Source organism: Ictalurus furcatus, chromosome 7 (genome assembly GCF_023375685.1).
Source record: "Ictalurus furcatus strain D&B chromosome 7, Billie_1.0, whole genome shotgun sequence".
NCBI classification, from domain to species: Eukaryota; Metazoa; Chordata; class Actinopteri; order Siluriformes; family Ictaluridae; genus Ictalurus; species Ictalurus furcatus.
Window position 1 is genome coordinate 6,309,988 of NC_071261.1, and position 15,847 is coordinate 6,325,834.

The 15,847-nt window shown below is 41.5% G+C and overlaps 1 protein-coding gene across 2 annotated transcripts in view; it reads left to right on the forward strand.

Moving 5' to 3' along the window:
* The window catches only part of b4galt2 (UDP-Gal:betaGlcNAc beta 1,4- galactosyltransferase, polypeptide 2), a 163,937-nt gene that overhangs the window by 64,009 nt on the left and 84,081 nt on the right, over positions 1-15,847 (forward strand). For both annotated transcript variants that reach the window (XM_053628021.1, XM_053628023.1), the window contains one exon: positions 11,977-12,212. In XM_053628021.1, coding sequence (XP_053483996.1) covers positions 11,977-12,212 — 236 coding nt within the window. The remainder of the gene's footprint in view (positions 1-11,976; positions 12,213-15,847) is intronic.

Genomic DNA, 15,847 nt, shown 5'->3' on the forward strand with positions numbered 1-15,847 from the left:
CGTTAACTCCTTGTCCATCTGCCGTGTTTTTTTTTTTTTTTGTTTTTGTTTTTTATTCCCCCGCCCTCGTGGTTCAGTGGTCACACTCATGCTGGGGGCACTGCATAACACTCTGTCTTCAGAATAAAAATGAGAGGACTGGAGAACAGTTTGGAATCATGAAGTATGCGTGAAAAAAAAAAAAAAAAAGATTGACAGGAGTGTTGAGATAATTGCTGTGCCGCCATGTATTTTTTTAATTTTTTTTTTTAAATTTCATTTGATTTTGACAGTGCATCTGCTAAACAAGTATAAAGTGTATGGAAATAAACTGATTTGCATATGTTGCTGCTGCTATAGAGAGGTGTCTTCTGATTTAAAAAAAAAAAAACAACACAACATAATTTGGCTCCGTTTATGTAGCTGCTTTGCTAACTTATATATTGTAAAAAGGTATCATTTCATCTCATTCTAATACCATGGTTGTACTCGCAGTGGTAGTAGTGTTCCTTACAGGGATATCCTTGCATAGTTTGTTAATGGATGGTGTCAGATATGGTTCAAGCCATGTACAAGAGGACCGTTTGACTTCAGTGGATCTGCGCAGTGCCACTTTTCTCTCCAGAACACAGATAGACTTATATGCTTTTAAGTTGTAAGTGTCAAGTGGGTTTTTATTGCCATTCCTCTGTATAGCTTGTATACAGGGATGGTTTTCTGGCAATCTGTCCTAACTCTCAGAATGTGCTTGATTATGGCATATCTGAAGACCCGCCCATAATTTTGAGCTAGCTTGCCTTTACGAATTACGAATTTGTATGTGAAACGTAAGTATCTAGCTTGAATTAAATACTTTGCTTAAATTAAAAATGCTAACATGAATAGTATTCCATAGTACAGAGGAGTCTTTACCAATATAATAGGTTTGTGATTGCGATACGTGGTACGATTAAACACCACCACAGGTATTTGAAGCTGTCAAGACGTGCTATGCTGTTTTTCATCCTTTATTCTGAGAAAGAAACACATTTCGTTCGATCAACATGACGACTTGAACTACTGGTAGCACATCCTGAGCGGGTAGGACAGATCGTCAGAACACTGGCGCTACCTATTGGCAGAGTAGGCAATTTCCTAGGGCTTCGGGCTTGGAGGCGGGGCCTCTATTACCGTCACATCACTATGAGCTAGTCCACCAGTTAAGACGCGCAGCAGAATACTAGGCTTTTTGTCCATTGGGTATAGATGAATTGTCACTCACCTGTAGTGACACCAATTAATGTCACCGTTTCAAAGTTGGTCCCGCCCTCTGATTGTATGAAGAGATAGAGTACAATGAACAAAATGCAAAAACGCAGCTTTTCTGCTGCTGACTGACTTTAAGTCTGTGACTTATTCTGGCGCAGAAACGAACACATCCTTCAAGGGCTGCTGAACGAGAGGCTGTATTCTAAAATTAAACCGGGCTTTGTTCTGTCTGTCAGAGTCATTTCGGGATGGATCATTTGCCGGTTTATTCAAAAGAGCGCGATCGCCGTCGACGCGTTGAGACTGTCAGACGCTTTGAATTCACGCGTACAATGAACTGCGTCAGGAGCCGACTAGCAAAATACTAAAGTAAAAGTAAAGAAGTTTGCATTCAAAGTTAAAGAGCAAACACAGTAGAGCATTAAAAAAAAAAGTACCTCAGCTGTATGTATATCTTCTAAACTCCGCTGATGTTTACATTACTGCTTTACCTTAATACTTCATCACACTATTAACGTCGTGCGGGAGTTTTCACCGCATTGTGCGACAGGACACGTACACACACGGCAGCGCTCGACCGTTTGACGGTAAACAAGAGAGCACGGCTGCGTCCCAAACCGCGTACTTACCTACTACAGTATATAGTAGGTGAAATACATGTATCTCAGCTACTATATAGTAGGTAAGTACGGGGTTTGGGACGCAGCCCACGCCTTCAAGCAGTCGTCTATTTGCACCCGAAACTGTATACGGTTCCATAACGAAGACGAACTGTATGTCGATACGTGAAATTCTGGAGGGACGTCGGACAGCGTGGCGTGGTGACGTAATGACGTGTGACGTTAATCCATCTATGTTCTATAACATGTAAAACCTGAACATGAAAGGAGTATTCTAAAAGCGACTCATGTAAACACCTTAATCAGAATATTATACGGAATATGGTCAATAATTAGATTACTTCTGTCTCTGAAGAAACTGTTGCCATGTCTGCTGGTGGTGGCACGGATGCTCCTGTATGTTCTACCAGATGACAGAAGGGTGAAGAGTCCATGAGAGGGGTGAGAGGGTTTCAACCTGCCTTGTTTCCCTCGATGGCATCTTTTACAGGCTGGGGAGCAGTTTGTGCCAAAGTGGGCTTATGGTTCCTCAGTGTAAAGTCGGAACACATCAACCAGTTTGAATAGATGGTGGTTCATCTGACCCACATGCTCTTTGACAAGTTCTGGAACATCATCACGTGTTGGTTTGCTCAGTGTTCTGATGGTCCAGCCATCAGGATGATGCAAGATCGAGCCTCATTCTCTGCCTCGCATGGAACCATCTTGAGAACATCTCGTCTTCCGGAGCTTTACAAAATCCTAGCAGGCAGAGAGAAAAAGCAGCATCGATGTTCACACCTTAAATGATAAAACACGTACTAGTTAAAATGATATTCAGCTGCAGTCTGCAGGAAGGTTTGGATTTAAAAGCAACCAGCTGAGTGTATAAGCATAGCACAGCCCACTGGGTTGTTAGTTTTACAGCTTGACAGGAATGCATCCAATACAGGCATGCAGCTCATTCTCTCTGGAGGTTATCTGGGGTTAAAAGAACCGTGGCTTTTGATCTCTTAACATTTTTGCAATTACGTAAGAGGTAAAAAGAGTAAAAAGTAATCACTGTGTTCTATCACAACCCGCATCCAAACTAAGCATGTGGTCATTTCTCTAGTGGTCAGAGTTGGAGAGCATTACACACTGATTAGATCTAAACACTTTAGGTACTTAACATAGGCGGAGTTGATTGGATTGGCCTTCTTCTCCTGCTTGGCTTTAAGTAGATTTTCTGATATTGCTAATCTCCCTAACTAGAACACGAGTGAGCTAGCTCATCACCAGCACATCAAAACTCTGAAATCCTCTTCAGGTGATGCTTGCTGTTGGAGCTGCGGTAATAAGCTGGCAGAATCACGAAACGTTTGTCATCTCTTTGTCCCACATGCTTCTTCAGCACAATGAGAACACCGAGACTGCAGTAGATGTACAGGATCACTTCCCGTGTGCATTCAAGTGCAGTCGTTAAGACATTATTCTGAAGATATGTATGTGGGTACCTGGGAAAACCTTTCACATAATCAAATTTTGACACTTTCTTGTAAAGTCTATGTAGTTCTGAAAAGTACACGGTGTTCCCAAAAGTCTCTATATCTAGTGTAGGGGATTATGATTGCCAGCACCACGTCAGTTCATCACACCTTCATCAATGGATGCTTGGACGTCCACTTCCTCACTTCCAGGCTTTTTGAATCATAGCCAGCGGGCTAACATTTGCTCCCAATACGCATCAGTGAGCCTTGGGCTCTGACCCTGTCGCCGGTTTACTTTGCTGTACTTCCTTGGACCACTTACGGTAGGTACTAACCACAGTATACCAGGAACCTGCTGTTTTGGAGATGCTCTGACCCAGTGCTCTAGCCGTCACAGTTGTGCCCTTGTTAAAGTCGATCATATCCTTACGCTTGCCCGTTTTTCTTGCTTCCAACACTTCGAGAACTGACGCTTCACGTCCTGCCTAACCTTGACAGGTGCCATTGGAACGAGATAATCAATGTTATTCACGTCACCAATCAGTGGTTTTAATGTTTAAAGGCTGAACGGTTTATATACTATTTAACATTGCGATTGCAAATGGTGGCAAGCAGTTCCTGACCGCATCGCTGATATTATTGCACACTCCCCTAGTCTTCTTAAACCTGAAATAGTAGACATGCTTATTTTTCTGCCTTTTATTAAAGCAGTTGGATCTAAAATGGTGAACCCCAAGCCGGAAAAAAATCTAAATGTTTTTGGGGAAATATCTTGGTTTTTATAGTAGACTGTAGACATGTCAAAGTTTTTCTATTGGTTAAAAAAAAAAAAACCCATTGTTCCCATTCCAGCTAAATCTGATGGGTTTTCCCAGACGACAACACATACAATGTACTGATGGATAAATAACAGGCAACACCTAAGACATGGGCTGAAAGTCCAGCTTCAGCATACTACTAATTGGTCCCACAGGTATCTTATATTACGCAAGTGAAATTTTAGGAAGAACTCAACAGTTATCCTGCAGTCCTTCAATACCTTGTGGAGGCTCTAATGTTGACCTTCAGGGAGCTTCTGAATCATCAAACACAAATGTGCAGTTGTGCTGTATTGAGATTTCATGAAGGGCAACAGCATGACTCCTGTCCTTCACAGTGCACGTGGGTATTGTATCTGCCTGGAGTTTGAGAAGTACGGATGGCAGATCTGAAAGTAGCTCTCAGAGGGACCGGTAGATATGTAGGCCTTGCCTCTTTGCTAAAATCTTGTCTGCAGTTGGGAAACAGTGGAGTGGTTTTATTCCAGAGTGTCTGAAAAGGGCACTACTTGTCTTGCTTGCCTGAAGCCTTGACATTTCTTTCTCTTGCCATGACATTCTCAAGTCATTCTGAAATGTACAGCAAAGAGACAAAGACTACGTTTACACGGACAGCAGTAATGTAATTATTGACCTTATTCTGAATAAGACAGTATTCTGATTAAGGTGTTTACATGAGTCGCTTTTAGAATACTCCTTTCATGTTCAGGTTTTACGTGTTATAGAACGTAGATGGATTAACGTCACACGTCATTACGTCCCCACGTCACGCCGTCCGACGTTCCCTCCAGAATTTCACGTATCGACATACAGTTGGTCTTCGTTATGGAACCGTATACAGTTTCGGGTGTTTTTATTTTTAATTTTACGAACGCTTCAAGTGCAGTTAATTATTTGTCATGCCGTATGTGCTAATAGACGACTGCTTGAAGCCGTGGGCTGTGTCTGATGCATGTATTTCGCCTACTATATAGCAGGTAAGTATGCGGTTTCAGATGCAGCCATGCTCTCTTGTTTGCTGTGTATGTACATGTCCTGTCCTGGAAAACTCCCACACGATGTTAGTGTGATTAAGGTGTGTACGTGTCTGTAACGCACGTCGATTATGTGACTAAAACAGGAAATACTCCACACGTCTTAATTTGATTTGTGTTTACTTTAAGTATGACTTTAGTCGGATTAAGGTCATCAATAATCTCTGTTTACATGCTAGTTTCTTAATCCGAGTATCGTCTTAATCGGGTTAATATCAGATTATCGTCGTCCATGTAAACGTACTGAACGAGTTTTAGCCATAACTTGGTTAAGCCATGTTCCTGCAATACGACATTAGGTAAAAGCGCTCTGATGGCACAAACTCAATGATTTTTTTTCAGTGTTTTTAAAGAATTAACACAAGAAAGAACTTACGAATTTAAGGCATAACACTACAGGTAGAAATGCCTGTTTTTGTCCTGTCATTTTCTCACGTTTGGATACGTTGCAGTAAGATTTCCCGTCTGGTCCGACAGAAGGGCTACTGTGGCATATGTCACAGACAATTTGAATGATGGTTACAGGAGGAACGTGTCATAACACAAAGTACATTGCACCCTGCTGTGTAACTCCTGTCCACGATCACGAGCGCCTACTTACTGTAGTGGAAACTATGGAAGAATTTTGATACAAAAAAGCACGTTGAATTGCACCAATCGAAAAAAAACAAAAACAAAGCATTGCATTAACAGGTCTCGCAATTGTATTTTCAGGGCTTGTATTTTTGGAGGGGCTGCAATTCAACATGGTTGTATATTTAAGCTGTGAATATTTCAATTGGAAACATTTCACACACAATTTCATGGTTAAAAATTCAATAATCGATATTCATCTTCCAAAGTTTGTTCAAAAATACCACCTCTAATATTCGGTCCATTTCATTTCGCATTTCAAATTCGCTTCGATAAATTCAGTGGTTCAAATTCGGTTGCACATCCAGGGAATTGCTGGAAATCCAGTGGATGCATAACCTCACCTGTTGCTAGTCCGCCTCACCAAGCGGGTGTTGATGAAAACCAAAGCGACAGGTAGAGTGAGGGCTTCACAATTTGATTTGACGAAATGGACCAAGCAAGCATGCATGTTTGTTTATCAGGTGGCAAATTCTGATTATCAATGACAATAAAGCTATTTTAAATGAAGACACGAAAGCAGCCTTTACAAACAACAAAAGGTTGTCAACTACACTCTATGGTCAAAAGTATGTGGAGACCTGAGTATTAAAATCCCATTCCAAAACCATTCCTGTTCTTCCTGACAAGTGTGGAACCTGATGTGGTCTTCTGCTGTTGTAACCCATCCACCTCAAGGTTTGAAATGTTAACTTGAGTCTTTGGAGATGCTTTTCTGCTAACCAGTGGTTATTTTACTTATTTTAGCCTTTCTGTCAGCTCGAACCAGTCTGGCTATTCTCGTTCATCAGCAAGGCATTTCCGCCAGCAGAACTGCTGCTCGGTGGATAATTATTTATTTATTTTTGCGCCATTCTGTGTAAAGTCTAAGAACATTGTATGTCCCAGGAGTTGACCGGTTTCTGGAATACTCAAACCAGCCCGTAAGCACCAACAACCATGCCGCACAGTCAAAGTCACTGAGATCATGTGCCGAACGATTGAACAGGAGTACAGGTGTTCCTATTAATGTGGCCAAAAGTGGAGTGCAAGTGATAACAGGGACGAACATTACATAACCTTAAACATGACTATAAATGGGCATTGTTTGTCCGGCACAGCCCGCAGAGACTCGATCGGACTGAGATCTGGGGAATTTGGAGGCCGAGTCAACACCTTGAACCCTTGAGAGCTGACTGTTCACTTACTGCCTAATATATCCCACCCCTTGATAGGTTTGATTGTAACGAGATAATCAATGTTACTCACTTACCTACAATGACCTAAAACATTCCACATAAGATCTTAGCGCTACAATAACTACTCGATGAAATCGATAATAATAATCGATGATGAAAATCATCGTCAACGAATCTCATTATTGATTAGTTGGTCTGCGTGCGGTTCGGGGTACGTTTACCCGTTACGATACTTCTGAAAGCATGCATCAGAGAGTACAGACCAAAGTTGTGTCCCAAATGATGTACTATACACTTACACTATGTACTATGAACTCTACCGTCTAGTGTGTGGATTTTAGAAAGGTAATATCATCTCAAATGGAACACTAGTGATTTTTTACTAACCGGAAGTATAAGCCGCTTCCCAGTCGATGGGACGTGACATCATACGCATGTAATGCGACGCCTCTAGCTTTAGCCTAATACCCTGAGACAACAAAAATGAATTTCCTCCGTTTACTATTTACGTCAATGTTACTTTTTATGCCCAACATGACCTCAGTCGCCAACAGACAGGCGTAATCGTCATGTGACAGCGGAAACACAAACTCATTTTTATATCCAAAACGCTACGCGGTCTGCAAGAGTTTTGGGAAATATTATTGTCATTATATGCTGTATTTGCAGTGTAAATTCTGTCTCTTATTATAACGGAAGTGATCTAAGAGTACCGAGGCCGCGTAGCTCGTCACTCGCGGTGATGAACAGTATGAGCGCAAGTAAGATCTGTAATGTCTAATTAAAATGGTACGATCAAAGTAAACAGTACCATAAAACAATATGCTTAAAGGCACTGTGTAGCAGTATCTGTTAAGTGTGACCTGCTTGTGCAGCAATAACTGCAACTAAACGTTTGGGGTAACTGTTGATCAGTCCTGCACATCGGCTTGAGTTTTAGCCCGTTCTTCAGTACAGAACAGCTTCAACTCTGGGATGTTGATGGATTGCAGATGCAGCAAAACAGGCCCAAACCATGATACTACCACCACCATGTTTCACAGATAGGTTAAGGTTATTATGCTGGAATGCAGTGCTTTCATTTCTCCAAACATAACGCTTCTCATTTAAACCAAAAATTCTCTTTGGTCTCATCCATCCACAAAACATTTCCCATTAGCCTTCCGGCTCATCCACGTGATCTTTAGCGTGTTCTATTTGTAGAGCAGTGTCTTTCTCCTTGCAACCCTGCCATGTACGCCATTGTTGTTCAGTGTTCTCCTGATGGTGGACTCATGAACATTAACGCTAGCCAATATGGTTCCTTTGTGACCTCGTGGACTATTACACGTCTTGCTCTTGGAGTGGCCAACCTCTGTTGGTTGATCACTCCCGGGGAGGGTAACAACGGCCTTAAATTTCCTCCACTTGTACACAGTGTGCCTGGTTGTGTATTATTGGAGTCTAAACTCTTTATAGAGATGGCTTTGTAACCTTTTCCAGCTTCATGAGAGCGTTATTACTCTTTTACTGAGGACCTCAGAAATCTCCTTTCTCCGTGCTATGATACACTTCCACAAACAAGTGTTGTGAAGATCAAACTCTGATAGATCCCTGTTCTGTAAATAAAACCGGGCGCTCGCTCACTCACACCTGATTGTCATCCCATTGATTGAAATCACCTGACTCTAATTTCACCTTCAAATTAACTGCTAATCCTAGAGCTTCACATACTTTTCCCATTCACAGATATGTAATATTGGATCATTTTCCTCAGTAAATAAATGACCAAGTATAATATACATGTCTCAATTGTTTAACTGAGTTCTCTTTGTCTACTTGTAGAACTTGTGTGAAAATATGATGATGTTTTAGGTCATATTTATGCAGATTATATAAAAAATTCTAAACTTTCAAGCACCACTGTATACTCCCTACACCTTCATATTTGACTTCATATTTGCACACATCTCTCCCCCTTCTAGATCCCTTTCCTTTTTTATATCTATACATATATATATATATATATATATATATATATATATATATATATATATATATATATATATATAGATGTAGATATTTTATCAATTTAAAGCCGCTAATTAAACAATCAGCTTTTGTGGAAGGATCACTTCAAAGGAGCCTTCTGAATGATAAGCGGACGGGGCACAGCAGAGCTGAACACTGGATTTATTGAGAGAAGGAGGAAGAAGCCTGTAATTGGGGTGGTAGCTGCCGCAGCTCATAAAAAGTGGACACAACAGTTTATTTATCCCATCCTCCATCCTATCTTGTCGGGTTTGTAGAAAAAAATTTACCATTGCGGCATTTGCTATACGCTGCCGTGGAGGGGGGAGGGTGGGGGGGGGGTCAATGACATCACGTAAAGATTTATAAACATTGGATTGTGAGAGAAATAGTTGACCTAAGACGACGCCTATCAGGAAAAATTGATTTATTTCCTTCCAGAGTGCAAAAGAAAACACACACACACACACACACACACACACACACACACAAATCCCTAGCTGTCTTCTGCATGCTGCCCCGGTTGTCCTGCCAGTGCTTACTTAATGATTTGGGAACAAAAAATGCTCAAACAAATCAGTCTTTGCTCAAGCAAATTCATTAAGCAGTTTTTTTTTAAACCCAAACAGTGTGTGTGTGTGTGTGTGTGTCACACAGTTCCCCATCTGCTGTATTCAGATCAATAGCCCTGTGATGTTTGGATGGGTTTCAGTCAGCATTGTTGTTTGGCTGGTGCCTGGGCACAGAGGAGTTTGGTTTCATTTTGATTCAGGATGGCAGATTGTTCAGTGCTTGAACATGCACTCGTCTCCCCCGAGTGTCAGTCTTGCTCATAATGAAGAGCTTCGGTGTGTTTGATCATTTATCAGAGCTGAAAAGTCACCCCATACCTGCTCCTAAAGCTGTCCATCATTAGGGTGTTCTCATTTAGTGGGCCTGTAAGCCCAGCATGTATCCCTCCCTGTATATGCCTCCAGGAGTGATTTAACTGTGACGTGAGCCGAGTCTGGATCGTGCCCCTGTTAGTAAATGATGGGTGAAAGCATCTGAGTCACGCAACTGCAACCTGTGAATGTTTAGTTTAGACAGCTTTGCTAATGAGAACATGAGATGCCCAACAGTATCGTAGGAGAAGGAGGGAAAATTAGGAGTGGGTTTTTATTTATATATATATATTTTAAGTTTACTGATTGGATCAGCTGGGATGGAGTTTATGAACCCTTGATTTTTCTTCAACTTCTCTGATCACGCCTTCTCTGATCATTACGCTTTAGAAAGTGCTGAAATGGGACGTTTAACGTTTTAGTAAAGTATATTTTATCTGTGAGCATGCAGTCAGTTTGTAATCCAGTACATTCCTGTTTTAGGCCTATTGATTTCCAGTTCTTATGCACTATAGAGGTGGGGCACGGTACAGCAGGTAACATTGCCGACTCACAGCTCCGGAGTTCTGGTTCGATTCTGATCTTGCTTTACTATCTCTACGTGGGTTTCCTCCCAATGTGCATGCTGCCAGGTGAAGGACCTGTGTACCATCTGTCCACCTGTGAACGTCTTTCACCCAAGATCCCTGGATCTGCTCTGACCCTGACCAGGATAAATTGGCTATATATGAGTATATAAGTTAGTAACCTGGGGAAGGACACGGCATGCCTTCTGCTGGTCACATGACTATGAATTATACAATATAACTGTATTGCACAGTATTTTTGGTCTTAAGAATTATTATACTAGGTCAGAGGTCTCTCAACATCGAGAGAGATGGGGGGGGGGGGGCGCAAATTGTTTTCAAGAAAAAAAAAAAAAACAGACGGGGCATCATTTAGGTTCTCATGTATTTTATTGCTTTTCAAATAGAATGTGCATAAATGAAAAACCCAGCATTCCTTCTCCCTGTGTATTTTGTTTTTGCTGGGGAGAGGCGGAGCTTATCCCACCTTTTATCTAACTGTCAGTGCAGACCAGTGTTGCCAACGTAGTGACTTTTCAGACCCCTTTAGTGACTTTTTGGGGGAAAAAAAGGCGCCTAGTGACAAATCTAGCGACTTTTTGGACAAACCTTAGCGACTTTCCAAATGTCACCAGTACTGCAAGCGCGAGGTCCTGCTTTCCCGCTGCACTCACACCTCTCTGCGTCTGCTCTGTTCAGCGAGGGGCTGAGAGACGGAGATTTAACAACGTCGTGGATAACGAGACGCGCCCTTCATCCGCATTTACATCCTTCTTACGCGAACGTTTTTAGAACGCGAGACGGATGTAATGCAGCATGTTTTACATGTAAAATAGTCCACGTTATTACAGCTAGTTCTCTTGTTCAAAGTAGTTCTAGTGTTCAGAAACATTTTATAGCATTCATCTTCCATACCGGTCCGTTATATAGCTTTAGAAAAGTCATAAAAGTTATGAAAAGTACTAAAAAAGTACAAAAGCAAAAAAAGCTAGCTAGCTAATGTATCTATCTATCTATCTATCTATCTTTCCAAAACAGATTATAGATTATGTTATATATACATAGATTTTATACAGACTATAGATAATTATTATACCTGGTCTCTTCCAATAAGGGGTGGGGGGGTGCCGCTTGGGTGGGGGGGGCCTTTAGTTACAGAAGTTTGAGAACCTCTGTTCTGGTGTGCAGCCAGTAAGGAGTTATTGATGTATTTCACTGTAATAGTTGTATTATGTTGTAACTATAATTGTTATTGAGGAATTTAATCTTTAAAAGTCTTTAAATCATCCTGTATATTTCCATAGGAGTTTCAAGTTGAAACTTTTCACTGTTTGATGGTTTGCTTTAATGATCAAAATCTGAAAAGTGGAGGAATTTTGAATCTGGTTCCTCTCGTGTTGTCCGAGGAAGGTTTTTGTTTTTTCTTGCGTCTGTTGATTTTGGTTTTCAAATTAGGGAACGATGTTTCCGGGCAAAGGTGTTGGTTGAATTCAGCATGTCATTCAGCATGGTTAAATAACGTGCCATGTTTCTAACGGCGTTTGTGTTGTGTGTGCAGTGGGGCGTCTCCTGATTGAGTTCAGCTCTCTGATGAGCATGGAGAGGGTGCAGAGGGAGAATCCCAATGTGACGGAAGGGGGCAAGTACACGCCACCGGACTGTCGGCCCAAGCAAAAAGTAGCCATTATCATTCCATTTCGGCACAGAGAACACCACCTGAAATACTGGCTCCACTACCTGCACCCCATCCTCCGGCGGCAGAAGATCGACTACGGAATCTACATCATCAACCAGGTGTGTGTGTGTTCCTAGGCAAGCCTTCTGATGCTAATGTTAATTAATCTAATGACGGGTTTCAGGAAGTATTACTCATCCTAGGGTGTTAAACAAAACAAAAACAACCCTGTATCATTCAAAAGTTTGTGTCTATCCATCTTATTTTGGTGCTGAGGCCGGATGCGGTGAGAAAGCTTCTGCTGGATGGAATTGGGAATGAATTGTCCTGTAGATTAAAGGGCATCTCTGATGGGTCCACGTACAGAGACCGGTAACTGAAAGTGGACCAGCACTGAGTCTGTGTGTTCTATTTACATTTTGGAGCATTTGTTATTGTAAAGGTCTCAGATGCCATACAGTGGTGGGAAAAAGTATTTGCCCCCATCCTGATTTCTTCTGTTTTTGTGTATATCTCATACTAAATTGTTTCAGAAATTAAAACAAAGGCAACCTGAGTAAACACAAAATACTGTTTTTTTTGTTGTTGTTTTTTTTAAAATGATAATGATATTTATTGCAACATTCTATATTATCCAGTACCAAGTGGGTCTGTGTGAAAATGTATTTGCTCCTGTACTTACTAATTCCCCAAATCTTTGAAACTGCATTCACAATGGGGTTCAGCTGGACGAGACACAACCAGGCCTGATTACTGCAAACCCTGTTCAATCACATCAACACTTAAATAGAACTTTTTCAACAGCATGAAGTTAAAAGGTCTTACCCAGTAACACACTCTGCCAAAGTTGAAAGAAATTCCAGAAATGATGATGAAGAAGGTGATTGAAATACATCAGTCTGGGAAGGGTTACAAAGACATTTCAAAGGCTCTGGGACTCCAAAGAACCACAGCGAGAGTCATTATCTCCAAATGGAAAAACTCGGCACAGTAGTAAACCTTCCCAGAAGTGGCCGACCTTCCAAAATTCCTCCAAGAGCACAGCGACGACTCATCCAGGAAGTCACTAAAGAGCCAAGGACAACATCAAAGGACCTACAGGCCTCTCTTCCATCAATAAAGGTCACTGTTCATGACTCCACTATCAGAAAGACACTGGGCAAAAATGGCATCCATGGAAGAGTGGTGAGGAGAAAAACACTGCTAACCCAGAAGAACATTAAGGCTTGTCTGAATTTTACCAAAACACACCTCAAACCTTTTGGGAGAATGTTCTGTGGACTGATGAGCTGAAAGTGGAACTGTTTGGAAGACAGGAGTCCCGTTACATCTGCCGTAAACCAAACACAGAACTCCACAAAAAGAACATCAGACCTACAGTCAAGCATGGTGGAGGCAGTGTGATGATGTGGGGATGCTTTGCTGCTTCAGGGGCTGGGCAACTTGCAATAATTGAGGAGAAACATGAATTCTGCTCTCTACCAGAAAATCCTAAAGGAGAATGTCCGGTCTTCAGTCCATAAATTGAAACTCAAGCGCAGCTGGATTACGCAGCAAGACAACGATCCAAAGCAGAGGAGTAAACCCTAGTCCTAGAAGTACGTGAAAGTCTGATCTCCAGATATCTGAAGCGTTTGGTTGCAGTTATTGCTGCTAAAAGTGGCACAAACAGACATTAAGTTTAAGGGAGCAATTAGTTGTTTTTTTTACATGGGTGATAGGTGTTGGATAACTTCTTTTGCTTCAATAAATAAAATAAATAAATAAAAACTGTGTTGTGTGTTTGCTCAGGTTGCCTTTGTTTTATACTGTATTTTGTTCCCAAGATCTAAAACTATTTATTATGATGGGCAGCAGATGTCAAATAAACCATAATGTTAATGATGGAAAAAAGGCATATACACACAGATAGCTGGAATAAAAATGGATTATGATAGATTGATATGATAGATGACAGATTGTTGGATAGAGAGATGTTTAGATAGTAAGATGAACGGATAAACGGGTGGGTTTGGTAGTTTCCACGCTAGTCGTCCTGTCTACTGACTAGTTGTGCTCATAAAAAAAAAGGTGGTTCTTCAGATAATTAAACTTCCTTAGCTTCTTTTCTTCTTGGAACCCTTTCTGACTGCCAGACCCGCTGCTGTAAGACTCCGTGTAGAACCTATAAGTGTTCCCCCAGAGGAACAGGTCAGAGCACTGTTGGATTTCTAGCAGTGTTGGAGCTACTGAACTGTGAACATTTCTCCATATTGTTTGGCATAGCGTTCGGAGGCATTTCACTCAGCAGTGGGATCCGGATGATAATTTCTCGTCAGTCTGTAAGCGAGCGCTGTCACGCCCCATCTGTGAACCATCTGTGTATGATCATTTAAAAAAAAAAAAAAAAGTCTTTTCTTGTTTTTTTGTTTTTGTTTTTTTTCCCTTGGCTTAGAGACACAAGTAAGCGAAAGAATCAAGGAAGTTTTCTAATATGTGATTAAACTTTTCTAGTCTGCTGTAGTATATTGAAGTCTTTTGTGAAACGTGAGGCTAATGATGACACTGTGATCTCTTTTCTCTCTCTGTGTGTGTGTGTGTGTGTGTGTATGTGTGGGTGTGTGTGCACGCATTTTTAGAGCACATTAAACCAGTCCTCGGTAGTTACTGAGCTGTGGTTAGTAGTGTCCATTCAGTGTCTGCCCTGTCCTGTCCTAATAACTCCCGCTCCCACACGTGCAGGCGTTCTGAGCAATCACGTAGGTGCCAGTGGGTGTCATTATCTACAGTAAGTCACGGAGAATGTGAGACGACAGCACTATGTGGGAATTATTAGCATTGTTCTTCCTTTCTGTTTTCCATGGCCATCATTAGGCCGGTCGAGGCTGAAACTTCACAAAACAGTGCTTCTTTACGCTTCAGAGAACAAAATGAGCTTTTTCCTAAGGAAAACCTTCTTATTTGTTAACTTTTTATTCGTTTCTCGTCTCGGATCAGACAGCGCACCATTTTCTGCATAGTCTCATGCGAAACATGCTGTTTGAGCTCTTAAATGCCAAGTGACGTGGATGTTCAACCACAGCGTGTTCATGGCGCAAATGACGCTGGAAGATTTCCTCATCCAGTGAGAGCATAAACTCCATCAGCTCAGATCACTGTCTGATTAGCAGCCTTGCTTTTCTTTCCCAATTAGATCACCTAATTTGTTTGCCTACAGAACAGTGTCCCTTGGCTTATTGCTATGTATTGTGATGATAATTGACTACAGGAATCATGAAGAGAAAAAAAGAAATCATTATCCACCATTACCAGTCTGTCCTGTATTCAGATTCCAGCTTCCCTTCATCTGCTCATAAGTGCGTCTCGTAGACGCTCGGCTCCTTTAAAAGCATTAGACGGCCTAAATCGCATTACAGCCAAGCACTTTTCCTTCTCCAAAGGCCATGTGGTTTGAAAACAACGAGATCTGGCAGATGCTGCACAACAGTCTGTCTAAAACAAAGTCTGTCCAAAACAAAACCCGTCTGTGCCGTCCTTTCTCTCGCTTCTGTCTCACCCTATCGTTCGGTCCCAGGCGTGAATACGGCAGCATTTTCCAGACCTTATTCAAATTCTGTTGGAATGCTAATCGGAAAGATGCTAATTAAAACACGGATTTAGAGTCGCGTGTCCTTTATTAATGCGCGTAATATGAGACGGTTCAAATTCATCGGCAGAATGTGGATTTGCATTATTTGTGCATAGCGAGCTACAGTGGATGCAAAATGCAGAATCA